The 21,089-nt window shown below is 31.9% G+C and overlaps 2 protein-coding genes across 2 annotated transcripts; both read left to right on the forward strand.

Annotated features, from left to right (window-relative positions):
- Positions 1-334: 334 nt before the first annotated feature.
- On the forward strand, positions 335-4,494 carry LOC21401080 (wall-associated receptor kinase 2). The gene is made up of 3 exons (XM_010095783.1): positions 335-1,304; positions 2,076-2,264; positions 3,275-4,494. Exons 1-3 carry the CDS (start codon positions 335-337, stop codon positions 4,492-4,494), a joined length of 2,379 nt encoding a protein of 792 aa, XP_010094085.1.
- Positions 4,495-6,158: 1,664 nt separating this feature from the next.
- On the forward strand, positions 6,159-14,121 carry LOC21401082 (serine carboxypeptidase-like 35). The gene is made up of 8 exons (XM_010095785.2): positions 6,159-6,535; positions 9,450-9,554; positions 9,831-10,019; positions 10,243-10,331; positions 10,498-10,788; positions 11,582-11,718; positions 13,347-13,439; positions 13,644-14,121. The coding sequence occupies exons 1-8, from the start codon at positions 6,253-6,255 to the stop codon at positions 13,900-13,902; spliced, it is 1,446 nt and encodes a 481-aa protein (XP_010094087.2). The 5' UTR covers positions 6,159-6,252; the 3' UTR covers positions 13,903-14,121.
- The last annotated feature ends 6,968 nt before the right edge of the window (positions 14,122-21,089 follow it).

Raw genomic sequence — 21,089 nt, forward strand, 5'->3', positions numbered from 1 at the left:
CTTTTATTTTAACAACAAGCGCTTACCCTTCATGGCATTTTCGTAGCTCATTCCTCCAATACATGACAAAACACAACATTTAATCTTATAACTTATATATATATGTATATATATATATATATAGAGAGAGATTCCAGGAAATTGGTGCCTTTTGAGGTGGGACCCACATTAGTTTGTTGTCCTACTAGCCAGTGGGACTCAAGGCATTAATCTTCAAATTAGCATTATGTGACTAGTAATTGCCTTTAAAAAGGTCCTCAAGAATTCGGAACCCAGTACTTGATATCCATTACACCACGAAAGCACTAGTCAAATTATATAAGAAAAGCCCATTATGGAGAATGTGCATGAATTAACATTGCATCTCCAGCGACAATTAGTAGTAGTAGCAGCAGCAGCAATAATAGTATTATTAGCCACAAAAGCAACTTCATCTGATGATCATCAACAACCCATGATGAATATTGCCAAGCCGGGCTGTCCAAATAGCTGCGGCTCCGTTAGCATTCCCTATCCATTTGGTACCTCTCCTGAGTGTTACTACGATAAGTCCTTTCTCATCACTTGTAACCAAACTCCAAACAACACCATTACTAGTCTTAACAGCTCTCAACCATTTTTCCCCAACAGCAACGTTTCTATCCTCAACATATCTTTGGAGAGCGGGGAATTGCGCGCGGCGGGCTTCATCTCCCGCCATTGCTACAGCGAACCACCGAGAAACCTCTCGGGATACGCGGTCCATTATTCTGAATATTATACGATTACAAATTCTACTTTTCCCTTGAGCACGCGCAACAAGTTCACCGCCGTCGGCTGCGACACGTTCGGCACAGTAGCGGGTCGAACGGGAAAGACCTACGCAACTGCATGTTTTACATTTTGTGACGAGATTGGAAAAGACCCCGTTAACGGGTCTTGCTCTGGAATTGGGTGTTGCCAGATGAATATCCCGGGAGGAGTAGTGGACTACGGTATTGGTGTTCGGATTGGGTCTTTGTCCAACTACAGTTTGTTGACTCATGAAGATAATCCGTGTGGTTATGCCTTTGTGGCGGAAGACGGCGTTTACAACTTCTCGTGGTCGGATCTTAAACGCTTACAGAAGGACGTCTTTCCTGTGGTGCTTGACTGGGCTATTGCGAATCTCACGTGCAAAGAAGCCATGAAAAACCTGACGGGTTCATATGCCTGCCTCGCGAGCAACAGTCACTGCTTGGACTCAACTAACCCAGTTGGTTGGTATCGCTGCAAGTGCCCCGATGGTTTTCAAGGGAACCGTTATCTCCCCCATGGTTGTCAAGGTAATAAATTAAACTTGTTTATTTTATTAAAACGAACACCAACGATGTTTTAATAGTAAGATATTTACTTAATGGGTGTAAAACAAAATTGAGTAGTTGACAAAAAATTTATTACAATGAAATTACATTTTTATTTTACCACATTATCATATTTCTATATTTGATGAGTAACCGCTATGAAAACTTACGTACTTTTAAGAGTGCATAAGTTTTGATTTATATTATTTATTCATTATTAATACCTTTTAATTAATACAGTTATTTGACTAGAAAGATATTAATTAAAAGTAAGAGGTAAAAAATCGAGACTGTCTCCTTTTCCCGTTATGAAAATCTAATAGCCCAGCATAGAGCAATAGGATTGAATTTTGATATACCCTATCAAAGAACTCTTGCATTTTACTTTTATCTTATCTAACGTTTGCTAAAGTTTATCTAACTAAGAATGCTAGGAATACATTATATATATATATATAAATGCTTTTTTACCAAAAGAAAAAAAAGATAACATTGATATTCCATATATACACACACAAACATGTAGGGTATAATTTAAATGGTTACTCAATATTTATTCGTTGGTGAGTTTGGTTGTTTTAATTGTAAAATATTAATATGAGGGTCATAAAATAAAATTAAATAATTGACAAAAAAAATCCGTAGTAACTAATAAAATTATATTAATCTTATCACCTAACAATATTACATTTTTATATTTAATAAGAACCACTGTGAAAATGTAACGATTGAGAAGTCGTCCGTTAAATGTAGATGTCGATGAGTGCAAAAGTACTCCAAATCCGTGCAACACTACTACAAGTAAATGCGTCAACTTGCTCGGAAGCTTTAACTGCTCTTGTTTCAAGGGATACAAAAAGGACGAGAGGACAAATGGAACAGGTTGCGTACCGATAGACGGTGGCAAGGATAACTCTGCAGAAAAATTTTACATTGCGATATGTAAGCTTCCATATTATATATCCTAGTCATATTAATATATATCTAATAAGTAAAATTAGTAGGTGCTAATCTTTTTTTTTTATTTTTTTTATTTTTTATGAAAGAACTACTGCATTTACCTATGGATCTTGATTTTTACCATTTATTTTTTATTAATACTATTTTGATTAATATGGTTATTTGACTAAAAAGATATTAATCAAGAATGAAAGATAAAAATCGAGACTCGTACACTTTAAAAGATATTTATATTATTTTCCTAATTTTTATTTAACTTTAGTGGGCCAACTTAATTAGTTGATATATGCTACTAAGGACCCGTTTAGTTTGCTGATTTGAGTTTTTAATTCGAGTTGAGATGTAGTTGTATGTGAGAGCTTTTTACTGTAGTAAAAAAGTTAAATATAATTATTTCTAAGAGCTTTTTACTGTAATAAAACTTAAATTTTAAATTCAAATCAGTTGAATGAATAGAACTTAATTATAAAATTAGCACGTAATACTATTTAGCTCTCAGAAATACGGGCTTGCAGAGTATCTGTATAAGGACTTATCTTTTGGTCATAGTCAATGATTTGCTACCACACAAGTCATCTCATCGTTGCAAGTTCAGCGTATGAACCAAAGACCAATGTCATATTTTATATGTCACAACAAATTTAAATGAGGTCATCTCTTACGTTTTATGAATGGTGCTAAATCCTCCACTTTTCATTCACTGAAAACAAGTTTTTGAAAGGACCAAAATACGCTAGTGTCAATTTAGGGGTTTCAATAACATTCATGAAAAGATATATATATAGGATAGAACAAAAATTTAAATAAAACAAAAGACAGATTTGAATTTTTATTCCATAAAAATATTTGATACTCATTCTTTTGGATTTTTTTTTTCACTTCTAATAATTTATATTAAATAAATTTGACCAGCAGATCATGCGAGATTTTCCTCCTCGATCTCATGACTTTAACCTTTTGTGCTGAAAATTTTTCGAACTTTTATTGTACAGTAATATGCATATGTCTGTTGGCATTGCTTGTGGGAGGCACTTGGGTTTACTGGGGTTTGAAGAAAAGAAGACTCATCAAACTTAAACAGAAATTCTTTGAACAAAATGGTGGGTTACTTTTGCAACAACTCCCTAGTACTGATAGGGGGTCCACAGGGATGACCAAGATTTTCACCGCAGATGAGCTGAATAAGGCCACCAATAACTATGACGTAAAAAGAGTACTTGGCCAAGGAGGTTATGGAACAGTTTACGAAGGAGTATTGGCAGATAACAAGGTTGTTGCTATTAAAAAGTCTAAAATTGGTAATCAAAGCCAAATAGAGCAATTCATCAACGAGGTCAAAGTACTCTCTCAGATAAACCATCGGAATGTGGTCAAACTCCTAGGTTGTTGCTTGGAAACTGAAGTTCCATTGTTAGTTTACGAGTTCATTACTAATGGAACTCTTTTTGAGCACATTCATGACACAAGAGGCCAATATTTCCAACTTTCGTGGGAAATGCGTCTCAAAATAGCAGCAGAAACCGCCGGTGCAATTGCGTACTTGCACTCTTCGACTTCTATGCCAATCATACACAGAGACATCAAGACCGCAAACATACTATTGGATGAGAATTACAACGCGAAAGTTTCGGATTTCGGAGCTTCCAGGTTGGTTCCTCTTGATCAAACTCAATTAACCACTTTAGTGCAAGGAACACTCGGTTATTTAGATCCTGAATATTTTCATACTAGCCAACTAACAGAAAAGAGTGATGTTTATAGCTTTGGAGTGGTCTTGGCAGAGATATTAACTAGTCAAAAGGCATTGTCTTTTCAAAGGGTGGAATGTGATAGGAACTTGGCCACGTACTTTGTCTCGTCTATGAAACAGGATCATCAACTACTCCGGATTCTTGACGAGAATCTTGTCAATAATGAAAATATTGTTGAGCAGCTAAAAGTGGTTGCTAATGTTGCAAAAAGTTGCTTAAGAGTGAGAGGAGAGGACAGACCTACTATGAAGGAAGTGGCAATCGAGTTAGAGGCACTTAAAGAGAAGGCGAGGATTCATCCATGGGAAAAAGATGATCACAATTTAAGTTCGGGAGAGACCGAACACTTTCTAAAAACATCCGGGGTTCAAGGCATCCATGGCAGTAATTCTACAAGTACAAGTACTTTTGGGTTTGATAGCTTAAGTGTTGAGATTAGAAAACATGAAGATGTACGATAGTAATTTCTATGAACATTTTCTTGTCCGTTGTCGTTCAAGTTTTGTTTTGTTTTTTTTCTTTTTGTTTATCATTTTTAGAACTTGAGAGAATCTGAACACTATGCTCTAAAATTGAGTTAGATGTGGAATAATTGTTAGACCATTTTCTTGATTATTTACGTTGTTTCTATTATTATTATTATTATTATTATTATTATTATTATTATTATTGCTTTTTCTAAAAGTTATTAGTGTTTCTTCTGTAATTAGTGAGTTTTACAAGTAGAAATATGTAAGCGTCATATTCTGTAGTCATGTTGTACTTGAGTTATTAAAAAAAAGCAATAAATTTCAACAGGTTCATATTTGTTGAGAAAAATGCATGTGTATTGTCTCACATGAAAAGTGGATGAGAATGTGAAGTGATTTATATACATATGATTCAAGACTTAATAGGTTAACCTTTTGGGTCAAGTTGGGCTCTTAAAATGTGTTTAGTCAGTTTCGCATGTGGTGTCTTCCCAACAATATTTGAGTCATTGGGAGTAGACTTTGCTGGAGGGAGTGGTAGTTGTGAGCACTGATTTGGTTCTCTTATAACTAGTGGCATTGCTTATTAATGTCTTTTAGGCAGATTTTTACGAAACCCTTTTTTGGAGGGAAAAAAAAAAATCGGCTATCACCTTCTCCATTACTAAGTTCTTACATGCAGGAATAAGGCCGTTAGCCGGCATTTGTAGCAAATTTTATTTGTTCTTCGCCGCTTTGGGTTGTGGGCTTACTTTCTAGTACTAGTACATGAAGTAATGACTAGCGTTATAGGCCGTTGGGCCGCTGGAAGGTTGCCACAAGTAAGTTTGGAAAATGTGTTGTAATTCGGTCACAAATCGCATGCTCTTGAACTATCCACACCCAACTCCAATTTAGACAACATTGAGCTGCCTCATTATTTTCTGTATATGTGCTTTTTTTTTTTAACGAACATGTAATATCACTCGTTCGTACTTTTTTTTTTTTTTTTTTTTTTTTTTGCGTATGTCCATGCGTAAAAACTGAGTGTATACGTACAAATATTATTACACATGCATACTAACTTAAGACAATTTCTATATAATTTGATTTTTTTTATTCTGAAAATAGTGTAATATTGAAAAGCGCAGTTAGCCCAAATATACCTTTATACTTTGAGATATATATATATATTTTTTGCTGAAATACTTTGAGAGAACTAAAAGTTAATACGATATAGCTAAACATTTTTTTAAAGGGCTTCTATTTGTATCTTTGTTAATTTTTTTAGAGAAATAAGATATATACTCTTTTAGAGTGCATGAATATAGATTTTTATTTCTTATTTTTTATTAATATATTTTTAATTAAATATATCAATTAGGTAATTTCAGTTTTTTTTTTTCTTTCTTCTCCGTGGGCCATTCTTCACCGACCGATGGTAAACTAATTGAAGGAGCGTGAACTCTTACAAAAGAAAAAAAAAAGAAGAAAAAAAAAGAAGAAAGAGACAGTAGTAGCAAGAAAGAGGTCCAGTCGTTTTAATGATGTCCCACATTCGCCAAAATAAAGCTAATAACAATAATAATAAATTTCACATCATATTGTCCCCACGTCCTTGTAATTTGTATATAGCTAGCTCTCACACTCCTCGGAGTTAGCTTTCAAACTCTCTCTGTCTTCTCTCTTCTCTTCTGGAATCAGAGAGAGCATTTACATTGTCTTTTAACGTTTTGTTTTCATACATATCAAACTTGGATTTTTATTGTTATGGCCCTAGTATGGAAACTATTCATGTTTCTTTACTGCTGTTTGTTAATCTCCGGCAGTTTAGTCACCGCCGGAAGACAAGTGTTTGAGGATCATGAAGAAGAAGCGCAAAGAGAAGCTGACAGAGTGAAAGACTTGCCGGGACAACCGCCGGTGAAGTTCCGGCACTACTCTGGCTACATCAAACTTGACCCTATTAAAGGTCACAAGGCTTTGTTCTACTGGTTCTTTCACGCCCAACAAAACTCTCCCCACAAACCTCTCGTTCTTTGGCTCAATGGAGGTGCAATTTTATTTATCTCTTTTCTCTTCTTTAATTAATATATGCTCCCTCTATGAATATTTAGTTTTGCTTCTTCTTAATTTCTCTATCTATATTTCTTCTTTACCATTTCTTAGTTTGTTTGTTTGTTTTTTTTTTTTTTTTAATTTTATGGATGTGATATGTGAAAAGATGAAAGAGATGATATGGTATGTTTTACAAAATAATAATAATAATAATAATAATAATAAATAATAATAATAATAAAGTAAAAGTGAACTCTCTTTAGACTAGTCTTTGTTACTTTCCCTGTTGTTGTTTCTAAATGAGAAAATTGAAAAAAAAAAAAAAAGTACATTAATTAAGCAACAAAATGCTTATCTATTATAATAATGTCATTTAGAATTGGCACATCCATTTATTACCTACCATGCACCAAACTCCACAGTAGCCATGGCGGCGTAGCCTAATTCTCACTCTCTTACAGATAAACCCTTCGGTGGGTTTTACAAGAATATTTACAAATTTCTCCATCTTCTTTATCATTTTGCATTAATACAATAACATGATTAAAGATCAAAGAGTAGATTGTGCTATATATAACCTATTGTGTGTGTAATTTAAAATTTGCAGTAAAAGTATAAAAAAAAGTGAATTCTTCTCCCTGCGCTTTATGTACTTTCACTTGCAAAAAAAAAAAAAAAAAAACAAGATGAAGAAAAAATAATAAAGAAAATAGTAGTACTAAGCAATCAACGGTTCTCTTCTAGCTAGAGTTGGGATCCCCTACCTACTGCGCCACAGTAATGGCTCATAAGCAATTATTGGTTTGTTCGTTTGCACTCAAATTTTAAAAAAATTTGAACTCAAATTACAACTTTATTTAAGTTCATATTCTTTTGTAAAATTTGAGTTTGAACTTGAGTTTGTGGTTAAAATATGAGTTTAAGTTTCTCCTTAAACTAAAGTTTCTAAATTGAAACTCAAGTTAATGAACAATATTTTTTCTATTATTATTCTTAAAAACGTTATACTTTTTTCGTTTTAATTCTGATTGAGATGATTCTTTTTTATGCTTTTACAACGAAGAGACGATAAAACTCCACCCATATACCCTATTAAATTTTTCATCATCATTGAGTTTTTATTAAAATAATATCTAAATATAAACTCAAATTTTGACCCATCCAAACACAAACTCAAAAAGATTCTCATCTCAAATCACAACTCAAATGTACACAACTAAATGCAAACTTAAGTTACATTCAAGTTAGAACTCAAATTCAACTTAAGATCTAAGTACTTAAGTCACCATAATTTAAAAATATAACTGAACAAGCCCTATATGTCTTTCACACACTCGCAGAAAAGCCCTTCGTTTCTTTTTTTCTTTTAAAGTGAAAAATAAAAATAAAAATAAAATAAAATAAAACAAAAGAAAGAAATAAAGCCCTTCGTTCTCTAACTACGACTGACCACTACAGATTTTCTATCTTCATTTTTTTTTTGGCTGAAATTTAAGATGATGTGGTGTTGTCAACTCTTTGTTCTCTTTTTTGTTTTTTGCAACTCTTTTTTTACCTTAACCAAGCTACGTTTCACTTTCAGGGAAAAAAGGAATTTAATAATTGATTTGGTAACTGAGAAACAACGTGATGAAAAATCACTATCACTAAGTATTATCACTAATAGAAAATGAACTTCATCTGTAAATTTTATTCTAAGACTCATATTCTATTAATTAATAGTGCTGAATACTACCGGTGTTTAATAACATTACTCTTTTAAATTTGACAACTGATAATCATTAGTACCACCAACTTTCAATTTTGTCAAAGGTTGTGGGCCACATGTTTTTTGATCGATTTAGATCACATGTTATGATCAGTACTCATCATATAGCAGCCGTTGATCACGGTGACTAACCAACAGTAACGCCACAAAAAATTTACTTAACAATAATTTGATCATCCGTGACACTTTCAACGATGCACACTGTCATTTGCTTTTAGCATGAAGATAATGGTGACTTTAGACTTTTTGCATTAATATTTTTCTTTTTTAATTTTTGGTGAATAGTCCCAATAAATAATTTACTTCGTCTCAACCTTACGAGCCAATCTTGTGCCAGAACATGTCTGCCATAAAAAGCCACAACATATGTCAGAGTCGGACCCAGTCCAACTCTCACGAATTCCATGCATTGATAAAAAAAATTATGGAATTGTCTTAAGTACATCATTCAAATCAGTCAGGCATGTATAATTTTTTTATATATTTGTGTAAAATTTTTCGTACATGTATGTAAAACTTAATTTATTTTAGTATAATATTCAATAAATATAATTCACACATGTAATATTAGTATTACACTTAAATAAATTAAGTATTAGACACATTTATGATTGATGTTAGTATTACACTTAAATAAATTAAGTATTAGACACATTTATGATTGATGTTAGTATTACACTTAAATAAATTAAGTATTAGACACATTTATGATTGATGTTACACAAACATATGAGAAAAAATTACATTTGTCAGACTATTTGACTCTCATATTTATGACTCTGTCACAATTTTTAAGATCCGACACTTGTCAACAATGTTATACTGGCATATATCAAGATGCATATGTTTTTTTTAGATCCCTCACATTTTTTTTTAACTTTATCTTTTCTTAATTTCTCCCTCTTGGTGACATGCTAATATTCTATGTTAGACTCTTTGAATATTATATAGGCAAAGAATAGGACGATCGGGTATAAATACATCTATTAATACTATTGCAATAATTGGACTACAAAATCACTGCTTAAATAATGTTGACAAGTACTAATGTAGTTAATTAATGTGTAGTTATACTATAGAACGTACAGGATCATGAGTTGGAATTGATCACTTAAAAATTCAAATTAAATTAAATTTTCAGGACCTGGATGCTCATCCATAGCCTACGGAGCTGCACAAGAACTTGGCCCATTTCTTGTCCGAGGCAATGGAAGCCTAATTCTCAACAAATTCTCCTGGAACAAAGGCAAGTACTGCCTATAGCTGGTGAACTTCATTTATCTTTCAGTACTACTCTGATAATCATATACGCTCCCGTTTGTTTTATAAATTTAAATTACTGTTTAAATTTTTTTGTTACAATATTTTTTCTCACAAAATTTAAATATTTATTCAAACCTATGAACCAAACGGTTATCTTTCATCGATATAAATATAGGTAATTTCAAACAATATTATCCTGTATATTTTTGGCCTTGTTCCTAAATTTTTATCTTTTGAACTTTGTGACAATGATCTTCAGCCGCAAACATGTTGTTCCTTGAGGCACCAGTGGGTGTAGGGTTTTCATACACAAACAACTCAAAGGATTTGCATGAGCTTGGTGATAGAGTCACCGCTGAAGATTCCTACGCTTTCTTGATTGGATGGTTTAAAAGGTTTCCAAGCTTCAGGTCTCATGATTTCTATCTGGCTGGGGAGAGCTATGCAGGTAATATATATATATATATAACATATACATACGATATTATTATTACATTTTTTAAGTAATTAATGAAGATAGGGTAGTTGATATTAGAGAAACTTGGCATCGGTTATTAACGTCTCGGTATTCTTTCATCCATTCATGATTATTTCCTTTAACCTCAAATTATCATTTTAATCAAATTAATTATTCCTTTGTTGCATTTTTCTTTCCATATATATTATTCAAGGTCATTATGTTCCTCAACTTGCTGACCTCATTTATGAGAGAAACAACGGAGCCAACAAAGATTCATTCATCAATCTCAAAGGTTTCATGGTAAGTTTATTATTCATCCATTTAACCTTATACGTAGATTAAAGTGATCTTATATATAGTAGTACGTATTTCAAAAACATTTATATTTTAGCCATGCAAAAGCTATAATTAATTAATTATTCGATCTCCTAACGAAAATCTGTGATTGTGATTGAAAAACAAAAAGATTGGAAATGCTGTGATCAACGAGGAAACAGATAGCAATGGAATATTTGAGTATGCATGGAGCCACGCCATAATCTCAGACAAGCTCTACAATAGCATAGTGAAGGAATGTGATTCTAAAAATGTAGATAAGCAAGCAGAAGCAAATTGTGCAATCCATGTCAGAGACTTCTTAGAAGCTTACTCTGAAATCGATATATATAGCATCTACACACCAATCTGCATCAATTCTAACAAAGGAATTACTTCTCCAAAGCTTCTTAATGTTGCACCTCGCCTCTTCACAAAACACGTGAGTACATATATATATATATATAGATACATACATATATATATATATATACATATCCCTTAACTCAAATACTTCAAAAGAATTCTATTTAAAAATTCTACGTTCCTGTAAATTTTTTATTAGATTTCATGTGTCCTACTATTTGATTGAAATACGCTTAATTATGATTTATATATTCTAGCCTTAAAAATGTATGCCAATTGCCACCTTGTATAATAATAATAACTATTATTGGAAAAGGTGATATATATATATATATTAAGTAAAGAATAAGAAAGGATATAACTAATATCAAAATTTGCTAATACATCTCAATTAAGTTGGCACCCACTAACAAGCTCATCCTAAATCAAACCCTCCACTCGAAATTATTAATATGAAAATAAAAGAAAAAACAAAAATAAAGTCAACCCGAAAGCAAAAAAAAAAAAAAAAAAGCCAAAATTAGCCACCATATCAGAAACCGCACTAAATATAAAGCCATCTAGGTTAATCTTCATAAAAGCCTTCCGAATAAAAAGTGATATATATATAGATATATATGTATGAGATGTATGTATATTACGAAGATCATATAACAGTGATAAATATAACTTCAGAATTCAGTTGTGCATGTGGGTGTATACTAGTAGCATGCATGCGCAAGCTGTTGGCTATTAATTGATCGGCTGCACCTATAACAAGTTGCTACTCATGAAAATTGAATGAGAAAGCGACAGAAAATAAGTAGCAATATTAAAGGTTTGTCTTTTATGTTATAATAATAATAAAAATAAATTTGTCTGGAATTCAGGACCTTTGGCATTGGCTACCATCAGGATACGATCCATGCACAGAGGATTACGCCGTTAGATTTTTCAACAGAGAGGATGTTCAGAGGGCCCTACATGCCAATGTCACTCAGCTTTCCTATTCTTACTCTCCTTGCAGGTACATTTAATATCCGCGTTTTAACTCATTTATTAGCTCTCATTTAATACAATTTTTTAATTAACCCCTTAAAGTTATATAAATAGTGTTCCAAACAACAATATGTAGTTTGTCTTAAGACGACAAACTGACTCAAATGATTATATGCAACGTAAATGATAATTAATTGCATTACTATTTAGTTATTAGGGTCTTTCTTTAATATGACTTCTTTATTTGTAAGGTTAATTTATGATTGTTGAATTAGATTAAATTTTTTTTTAAATTAAAAAAAATACATATAAAACAGACAGTTTTTAATAGATATATGATGGTTGAAAATATAATCTTTTCCGTTATTCATTCTTTCAGTGGCTACCGGAAAATTCTCCTAATTATTATAGTGGGTTAATATAAATATTGAGAAATTGATTTCTTTGGTGTCGTGAAAACTGGCATCTTCAATTTAGATTCTCTGTGCGTATGTACAGAAAGCAGAGTAGTCCTGGGCCTTAGGGAGAGAGAGAGAGAGGAGAGAGAATCCACTAACTGTAACTTTTTTAGCAAAATTCTGTTTTTTTTTTTTTTTTTTTTTTTTTTTTTTTTTTTTTTTTTTTAAAAAAAAAGGTCTAACATAATAAATGATCATGTTGCATAAAGGATTCTTGATACCTCATTTTCAACTGTTTCACCCTCCTCGATTCTTTTCCAGACAACTACAATGAATTCATCTGAAATCAAAAGCTTTCTTCATGATTTTTTCGGTCTCCTTATACTGTAAATGACCAAAATAGTTGTCAAAAAGTCGTGAGTGAATATCAATTAATTTTTTTCCTGAAAAAAAAAATGAATTAAGCAAACTTAAAGATATGCTAGACATATGTGTGAAGAAGTACTTGGTATGACTGTTTATATTCAAATGGTGCATGGAAGTAACGTATTGATTTATAGTGACTTTTTAGTGAATGGATTGTGAAAGGCGTTAAAATTTAAAAGTATATACAGCATACAGTTTTTGAAATAAATCTAATGATTTTAGAATAAAATATTACCGGTAGTGTGCATGGCATATTGTAAAAATCTGATGTATGCATGTAAGGAAAATATAAAATACCAACTTTCAAAAAAATGAAATACCTGCGAATATTTTCTTACTGCAAAAGTCAAATGATATACGATTTGATTTAGATTTGATTTAGTGGACGTTTAGTTAACGGTTTCAGAATTATTTTTAATTTATATGTATTTTTTTATAAAAAAATACAACAATAAATAATAAATCAATCATGACACGGATTTTTGTACTAAAAAGTCAAAAGGATCTGCTTGAGTTTGTGCATTCCAAATGAAATACCTGCGAATATTTTCTTACTGCAAAAGTCAAATGATATACGATTTGATTTAGTGGACGTTTAGTTAACGGTTTTAGAATTATTTTTAATTTATATGTATTTTTTATAAAAAAATACAACAACAAATAATAAATCAATTATGACACGAATTTTTGTACTAAAAAGTCAAAAGGATCTGCTTGAGTTTGTGCATTCCAATAATGGATCTCATCATGATGTCGTACATTTACTGCCCATCCCCCAAAAAAAAAAAAAGAGCATATAATATATGATGAGTTTCTGTTTGGATGCTTGCAGTGGCGTTATTGGGAAGTGGAAGGACTCACCTGACACTGTTCTCCCCATCATTCGAAGACTCTTACAAGCTGGCCTTCGTATTTGGGTCTATAGGTACGTATAACTTGTATATACTTATTTACAAGTACTGATTAATTCTCTAATTATAAGCACTATATGATACAATATCTGTCGAAATCTAATGTGTACCCTACTATTATCAATTTCCATAAAAATTACTAGTCATGTTAAAGTAATTGTATTCTAAATTTTGAGAGATGAAGATTAATGATGATGACGATATTGGTGATGATACAGCGGTGATACTGATGGGAGGGTCCCTATAACATCGACGAGATATAGCATAAAGAAAATGGGATTGAAAATAAAGGAAGAGTGGAGGGCTTGGTTTCACAAGGGCCAAGTTGCGGGATGGGTAGAGGTGTACGAGGGCGGCCTCACTCTAACCACCGTGAGAGGTGCAGGCCACCAGGTCCCGGTCCTTGCTCCCCATCAGTCTCTTTCTCTCTTCTCCCATTTTCTCTCCGCTAACACCTTGCCGGCTTCAAGGTTCTAGTATAGCTAGTATTTAGTAGTACGTACTAGGACTGTCCAAGGCAGCTGATAATGAATTTGTTGCAAATCCTATTGCACACTGATATCATTTCTATATATATAGACTTTATTTGGACAGTTTTTATATGTATTAGTAAACAATTGTGATTCATTATTCTATAGCTTAGTTGTTTGAAAAAGAAAAACCATCTCTCATCTCGCACGAGTACAAAAGAAATTATCACGGTAATTTGCTTCCAGCAAAGAGAAAAAATACATATAAATAAAGAATTGTCGATATGGATTTTTATGCAGAGAGAATATTATTAAGAGCTATATATATATATAGGGAAAAATTAGAAAGTTATATTAATGCTTACAGTTTTTTCATAGAAAATATACGTCAAACATGTCTGGTGCATACAAACATAACTTTTTTGTATGAAAAGTCCTGTGCTGTTACAACGTTTTGTTTAGTTTTACGAGTAGTTCATTACTTATTACCAAACTAGTAGAGGAAAATGGAAAACTCAACAATAGTATACAAGTACTCAAATAATCAAACAAAAAAGTTAAACGAAAGGATTTGAAGAAAGAAAAAAAAAAAAAAAAACATTCATTTGATAGAAGAGTTTGGATGGTTTGTAGCAAGAGTTATTTTTGGTTTTTTGAGCCCAAAAACTAAACTTATAAAAGCGTTGGATATTTGACATAAGTGCTTCCAATTAAAACTGCGAAATGTGACTTCTAAAAAAGACTATTCCGAACAAATTTAAAAACTTACATCTCAGACATTATAAAAATTTATTATAATTTTTTAATTGCTTTTTGGAAAATTTTATAATATCGTTTTCTCTTTTTAAAAATGTAGTGTCAAACTCTCACTAAAAAAACAATGTTTTCCCCTAAAAAAACATAGTTTTTATTTATTTTCCTCTATATTAATTAAAAGAAAAAACAAAACTCTACAAACGGCCAAAGTAAACTAACTGGTAAGAATAATTTCACTGCACTTTCGTTTATTTTTGTTGGTCAACGCAGATATCACATGATCTTCTTTTCTCCTTTTTACGTACTTTTTTTCTCTCTCTCTCTCTTTAATAAAGGGAAAAATCTGTAGTGAAGTTTCGCACTTTAGTCATGTCGGCTAGTTAGAATTCTGTTTTAATGATGTGTACGTACAATAAGCGTTTGAGAAATTATAGAGAACGAAATATGGTATGCTTATGGGTCGTATAATCCAATAGGTATTTAATTCGACGTTTAATTTATAAATTTAAAATTATAATTTAAAATTATTTTAATTTTATGTATATTTTTTATAAAAAATAAATACTGTAAAAAATTATAAATTATAATTTAAAATTAAAAATGAATATAGAAAATAAACACTTCTTAAATAATGCGATAATTAATCTATTAGAGAACAAAAATACGGTACCCTAATTATAGGCCCCACACACACATATATACATATATATCACGTAGTCAGCGGCGGAGGGAGGTAAGGCCCGGGTATATGCCCCCTTAGATTTTTGATATTTGATTTTTAGTATATATATTTTTAAAAAATTTTCATATTTGCCCCTTTTATTAATAAAAATTTTAAATATATCCTCACAAAATCTAATCTCAAATGATATTATTTCTTATTGTCCTCTTGATATTTTCTTATTAAATCTTACTTTAAATGTACCTAACTGATTTTTTCTCTAATTTATTCTTATGAAAATAATTTTTCTTTTAAATTGGTCCATTCTAAAATATTTTTAGATATAATCTAAGGCATTGTTCATTTCACCGATTCGAGTTTGAAATTCAAGTTTTGCTGCAGTAAAAAGCTCTCAGAAACAGTCACATCTGACTTTTTTGCTATAGTAAAAAGCTCTCACATAAAGTCACATATCAACTCGAATTAAAAACTCGAATCAATAAACTAAATGGGCCTTAAGCTATATAAAAAATGGCACATTAAAATATTTTTTTCTCAAAATGTGTCCCTAATTAAGAATTTATTTTCAAACAACCCTCTCAATTACGACTTTCTCACATGCACATTTTCTCTAATTTGCCTTATTGAAGTTATATGTTTTCATTTAAATGTGCCCTGCATACTTAAAGATTTTTTTTCCTCTTCTGGCACTTACAGCTACTATTTTCTCATAGATATTATTTACCTCCTAAATAGTTTTTCTTATCCAATTTACTTGCTAAAACCTTTATTACTCAAGTATGTTCAATAGTCTATATATATATATATATATATACTATTCATCTAAAAATATTAGGAGTTGATTTTATTAGCATTTTTCACGTTTTTAGTTTAGCCCTCCCTCAATTAAAATTCTGACTCCACCCTAGTTGTAATCAAACGTATGCCTTGAAACTTATAAGGCCTTTGGTTGATGGGCACCAGGGTAGAAGGATTAATGGATGAATTATAAGACTTAAGGTTTGTTTGGAAGGAAGGATTATAAAAGATACAGATTGGATGAGAGATCGATTCAAAATCCTCTTTACATATATAGTAGTACTATTTTTTTTTATCGTTGCATTTTTTCTGTCTCTCTTTTTTACAAATACCGTCTAAGCTTTTTTTCTCCTTCCAAAAAGGAAAAAGAAAAAACAAAAGGTGTTTCTTGAAAAAAAAAAACACACACAATAATTCATAACCATGTCTCCAACGTTAAGTACTGCGACAAAACAAAATGCATGCATTATTTATACTAAACATATATCAATAAGTCCAGCTAGCTACCTAGGATCTCGAAAAGAAAACTCCATCATTTTTGTTGCTAAACCAAACAATGAACAAGGAGACGGCATAGATGGCCCAGTTAACACACTTGAGGCACACCGGGAAATGGATCGAGACCGCGACGAAGAACGCGGTGACCGAGAAGAAAATGGCGACTTGCTCCAAAAACGCGGCGGCAATGTGGAACCTGGAGTTGATGTAGTTTGAGATGAAGAGAGCAGAGAAAGTCAGCAAAATGGCAACAGAAAGCAGATCAAATATTAATTGAGAAAGATGGTGCACTCTGGCCGCAGCGGCGGCGGGCTGCGATTGCGAACTAGATTGGAGGGCTATTTCGAGCACCGAAGTGAAACAAAACGCCATGATCACATGTCTTGCGTCTCTATTTTGATGAAGAGACTGAGCAGCGTAAGCATGATGAGAAAGTGATGAAGAAGAAATATTTGTTGTAGTTATACTTGTAATATTATTGACCTGTTGTTGAGATTCTAGGTCAATTATAGTAGTAAATATATCTGGCTTGTGTTGTTGTTGTGGGTGTGACCAATACTTAAGCCATGTTGGGTGTAGCTTTGGTAAAACTCGTGACACTAAAACCATGACTGAGAGATACAAAGTTTTGATGCGAAACACGTAATCCATATATTTATAAATAATTATGTAACAACGTTAAGATTAAGCATATATCAAGTTAGTGCATCCTATATTATGCATGCATGTCTCTCCCTTTATATATATAAGGACGGAAAATTAAGGGTTGTCCTTTTGCATTTTTGAGTTAGGGTGACTTGAGTGGTGATCTTGAGTTGAGTTTGAGCTATAACTTGAGTTGAAGTTGTAACTTGAGTTTGTGTTGGATGTGCATATTTGAGTTATGATTTGAATTGAGAATCTTTTTGAGTTTATGTAGTCAAAACTTAAATTTGTATTTAGATAGTATTTTAATAAAAATTCAATGGTGATGAAAAATTTTAATAGGGTATATGGGTGGGGTTTTATTCGTCTTTTCGTTGTGAATGCATAAAAAAAATAATCTCAATCAGAATTAAAACGAAAAAGTTATTGCATTTTTAAGAATAGAAAAAATATTGCCCATTAACTTGAGTTCGAGTTTATGAACTCGAGTTGAAGGGAAAACTTGAACTGGAGTTTATGAACTCGAGTTGAAAGGAAAACTTGAACTCGAGTTTAGCCTCAAATTCGAGTTCAAACTCGAATTTAAACTCGAGTTCAAACTCGAATTTAAACTCGAGTTCAAACTCGAATTCAAACTCAAGTTCAAACTCAAATTTTATAAAAAAACATAAACTTAAATAAAGTTATAACTCGAGTTCAAACTTTTTCTGAATTTTATTTTAAAAAATACCACAAGTACTTTGGTCTAGGTCGACTAATTAATAATAAAATAATAAATAATTAGCCACGTCGTGAATGGTGCACGAGGAAGGATATTAAAAGGATTAATTTAATGATTCAATAAGTCTATGACATCAATTATGAGTCAAGTGAACGACAAATAAGGCCAAAAAAGGTGAAAAGTTGACCAGGGCGTGTAACGTGTTTTGCTTGGTCGTTTACTTCTTTGGCTCCGCAAATTAATGTTGTAATAAAGCTATATGAAAAGCATGTTAATTAAGTCCAAGTTTGCCAATTAAGTCCTTCTAAGTAACCTAGAATTTTCTTGCCCCATGTGATCTCAAAACTGCGTCGCTCGATATTATTGATGCGACTGTGTATTCAGCGGCCATACACATCAAAAGTTTTCACATGGATCACCTGAAAATATTGTTCTTCTAGATATAATATTGTGCTTGTCACAATCACTTGGGAACACAATTTCCGAACAAATCAAGGGATTTGACCTTGTCTTAAATACTTTCGAAAAGTACGTGTAATCTAGAATTACTTCCCATGGAAGAAAACATGAATTATGGCTAATGCCTGGTGGGGTATAATAGATGTAGAGAATATTTCTCGTGTCGCCTGCACGGAGACTGGCGCATGTACACACATATATACACCAACACGTACAGCACACGGTTTTTTTTCCCAAAAAAAAAAAAAAAAAACTAGAAATACCACTCAAATTATACTGCTAAAAATAGTTACATAGAGGACAGTTTTTTAGAGAGCGTTTAGTTGGTGGATTCGTTCTAAGATTTAGATTATGATTTGTGACTTATTACAGTATTTATTTTCATAAAAAATACACGTAAATTAAAAATAATTCTAAATTATAATTTTAAATTCATAAACTAAACGTACACTAAACGGTTACGAAACTATCCTCTATGCACGTGTCGTCTTATCGATCGTCTATATAGTCTGTAAAGATATAAAGGACAGTTTTAAACCGTCCAATAATGTGTCAGATTAGAAGACAGTTTTATAAACCGTCCTCTAAAACCTTATGTACATTTTAAGGAATATAATGGACGGCTATCTGCAACAAATTACTGTCCTCTGTGGCCATTTTAGAGGACAGATTTCACTATGAACTGTTCTCTTCATATTTGTATTTAATATATATATATATATATATATATATACACTTGCTCCGGGTTCACAAACTTGTTTTATATTATATATTATGAGTACAAAATGATAATGCTAATTGCTCGCTGAAATAAACTCGCATTCCTTCGCTCAATAACTAACTATAGCCCAAGCGTAGAATCCCCAATCCCGAGAGAAAATATCTGAGTAAATCAACTCTTTGGAGAAGACAACGGCGTAATCTGCAATAAATTAATGTAAAAAAACAAACAAACAAAAATATAATTAGCTACAATGCACTTAAATGTAAACACCTTCTTCAAAAAATAAAAATATATATATATATATATCAACGTCAATAATATTGGTAATCATGTAAAATTGCAAAGGACCTTCTCGAAGACGAGATAGTACAGGCATGTAACAAACAATTCTTGACAATTGAAGGCCCAACAAAAACAATCTGAAAGCAAATGGAGGAAAAGAAAAACTCAACAACAGAGCAAAGAGGAATTCGATCGTGTTTGACTCGTTTATTTCACCGATTTGAGTTTTTAGTTTTAAGTTCTCTCAGAAAATATCACATCTAACTTTTTCTATTACAGTTAAAAGTTTTAAAAAAATATCACATCTCAGTTCAAATTGAAAACTTGAATCCGCAAAACTAACGAAGCTGTTAATTAATAAGGAAAAGTATATATTGTTACCGTATACTCAAGTACAGCTAATTCGATCGTGTGAAACCTACGTGTTAAATAAATGAGATTAGCTCGTGTTTTATATAATTAAGTGTGATAATAATATGTTATTGCACATTGCTATTCCAGGGTCTGGTTAAAATTAGTAAAAACCACCGATTAAACCAAGAATTTGATAAAGACTACTACTACCAGTTATATGACCCAATCATTTTTTTTTCTATTCTTTTTTTTTTTTAGCTTCAGGGTGTGAATAAACAACACTAAATTAATTAGGAGACGTTTGGTTCATGGATTAGAATCATGGGATTAGAAATATTTTTGATTTACGTGTATTTTTTGTGAGAGAAAACACTGTAACGAACCTTGAACCATGATTCGAATTGGAGTACGGATCCCCTAACCAAACAACTGGTTAATGTGCACATGAACTATTCATAAGGTTAAGACTTATATGCCAAAAGCAAGACTTATATTTGAATCCTTTGAAAAAAAAAAAAATCAATTGTGTCATGTGGACCTTTATACCTACAATTGCAATTTAAGTGCAATTTAAGTCTCAATAGGCCTAGTTCATGGGCAAAGAGACTTGTGCAGTATAAAGAAAATTGGTGAACTCGTTAACTTACTCTCAAAATGAGCCGGACTTGACAGGCCGGCGCGTTAAAAAGTGAGTACGGTGCGACATTGTACAACTATTAAACGGGTCTTGCCTGTCCCATTTATTAAATAGGTTAGAATTGATGTAATTTTTAGGTATAAAACATGTTACGGGCACAATACGTTAAGAGTACGGTATGAACACGGGCACATTAAAAGCATGATAAAGGGCCAATTAATGAAGTTGAAATATGAAACTAATTTTATTAATATATTTTACATGTCATAAAAATATTTGTTTTATTAAGAAGTTTTCTTTATTAAGATTTTATCTTATTGGGTTTCGCTTAGTAAAATTTTTAATGAGGTACTTTTTTAATTGATAATATGCTTTCTATTACTAAGAATTTAATGTTTTCATTATGTTAAAAGCTTATTTCCTTGTATTTGTTGTAAATATGCTATTTGGTACGACAAAGACAACTTAAGAGTAAGGCCGGTAATATGGGTCACGACTCGAAAACAACACAAATTTCACGAGTTAGGGTTGAGGAAAAAAAAAAGAGGTTAGGGTCACAATTGTCGACCTGAAATTGACACAAAAAAACACGGATCAATTTTAAGTTGGACCCACCTAACCCGAACACGACACGAAAC

Source organism: Morus notabilis, unplaced genomic scaffold (genome assembly GCF_000414095.1).
Source record: "Morus notabilis unplaced genomic scaffold, ASM41409v2 Scaffold235, whole genome shotgun sequence".
Lineage (NCBI taxonomy): Eukaryota > Viridiplantae > Streptophyta > Magnoliopsida > Rosales > Moraceae > Morus > Morus notabilis.

Excerpts from the sequence above, each read along its gene's own strand:
- LOC21401080 (XM_010095783.1), top strand. The coding sequence starts at position 335 with ATGGAGAATGTGCATGAATTAACATTGCATCTCCAGCGACAATTAGTA. Across the intron at positions 1,305-2,075 it reads TCTCCCCCATGGTTGTCAAG|ATGTCGATGAGTGCAAAAGT; the intron begins GTAATAAATTAA and ends CGTTAAATGTAG. Across the intron at positions 2,265-3,274 it reads AAAATTTTACATTGCGATAT|TAATATGCATATGTCTGTTG; the intron begins GTAAGCTTCCAT and ends TTTATTGTACAG.
- LOC21401082 (XM_010095785.2), top strand. The coding sequence starts at position 6,253 with ATGGCCCTAGTATGGAAACTATTCATGTTTCTTTACTGCTGTTTGTTA. Across the intron at positions 10,332-10,497 it reads TCAATCTCAAAGGTTTCATG|ATTGGAAATGCTGTGATCAA; the intron begins GTAAGTTTATTA and ends AAAAACAAAAAG. Across the intron at positions 10,789-11,581 it reads CTCGCCTCTTCACAAAACAC|GACCTTTGGCATTGGCTACC; the intron begins GTGAGTACATAT and ends TCTGGAATTCAG.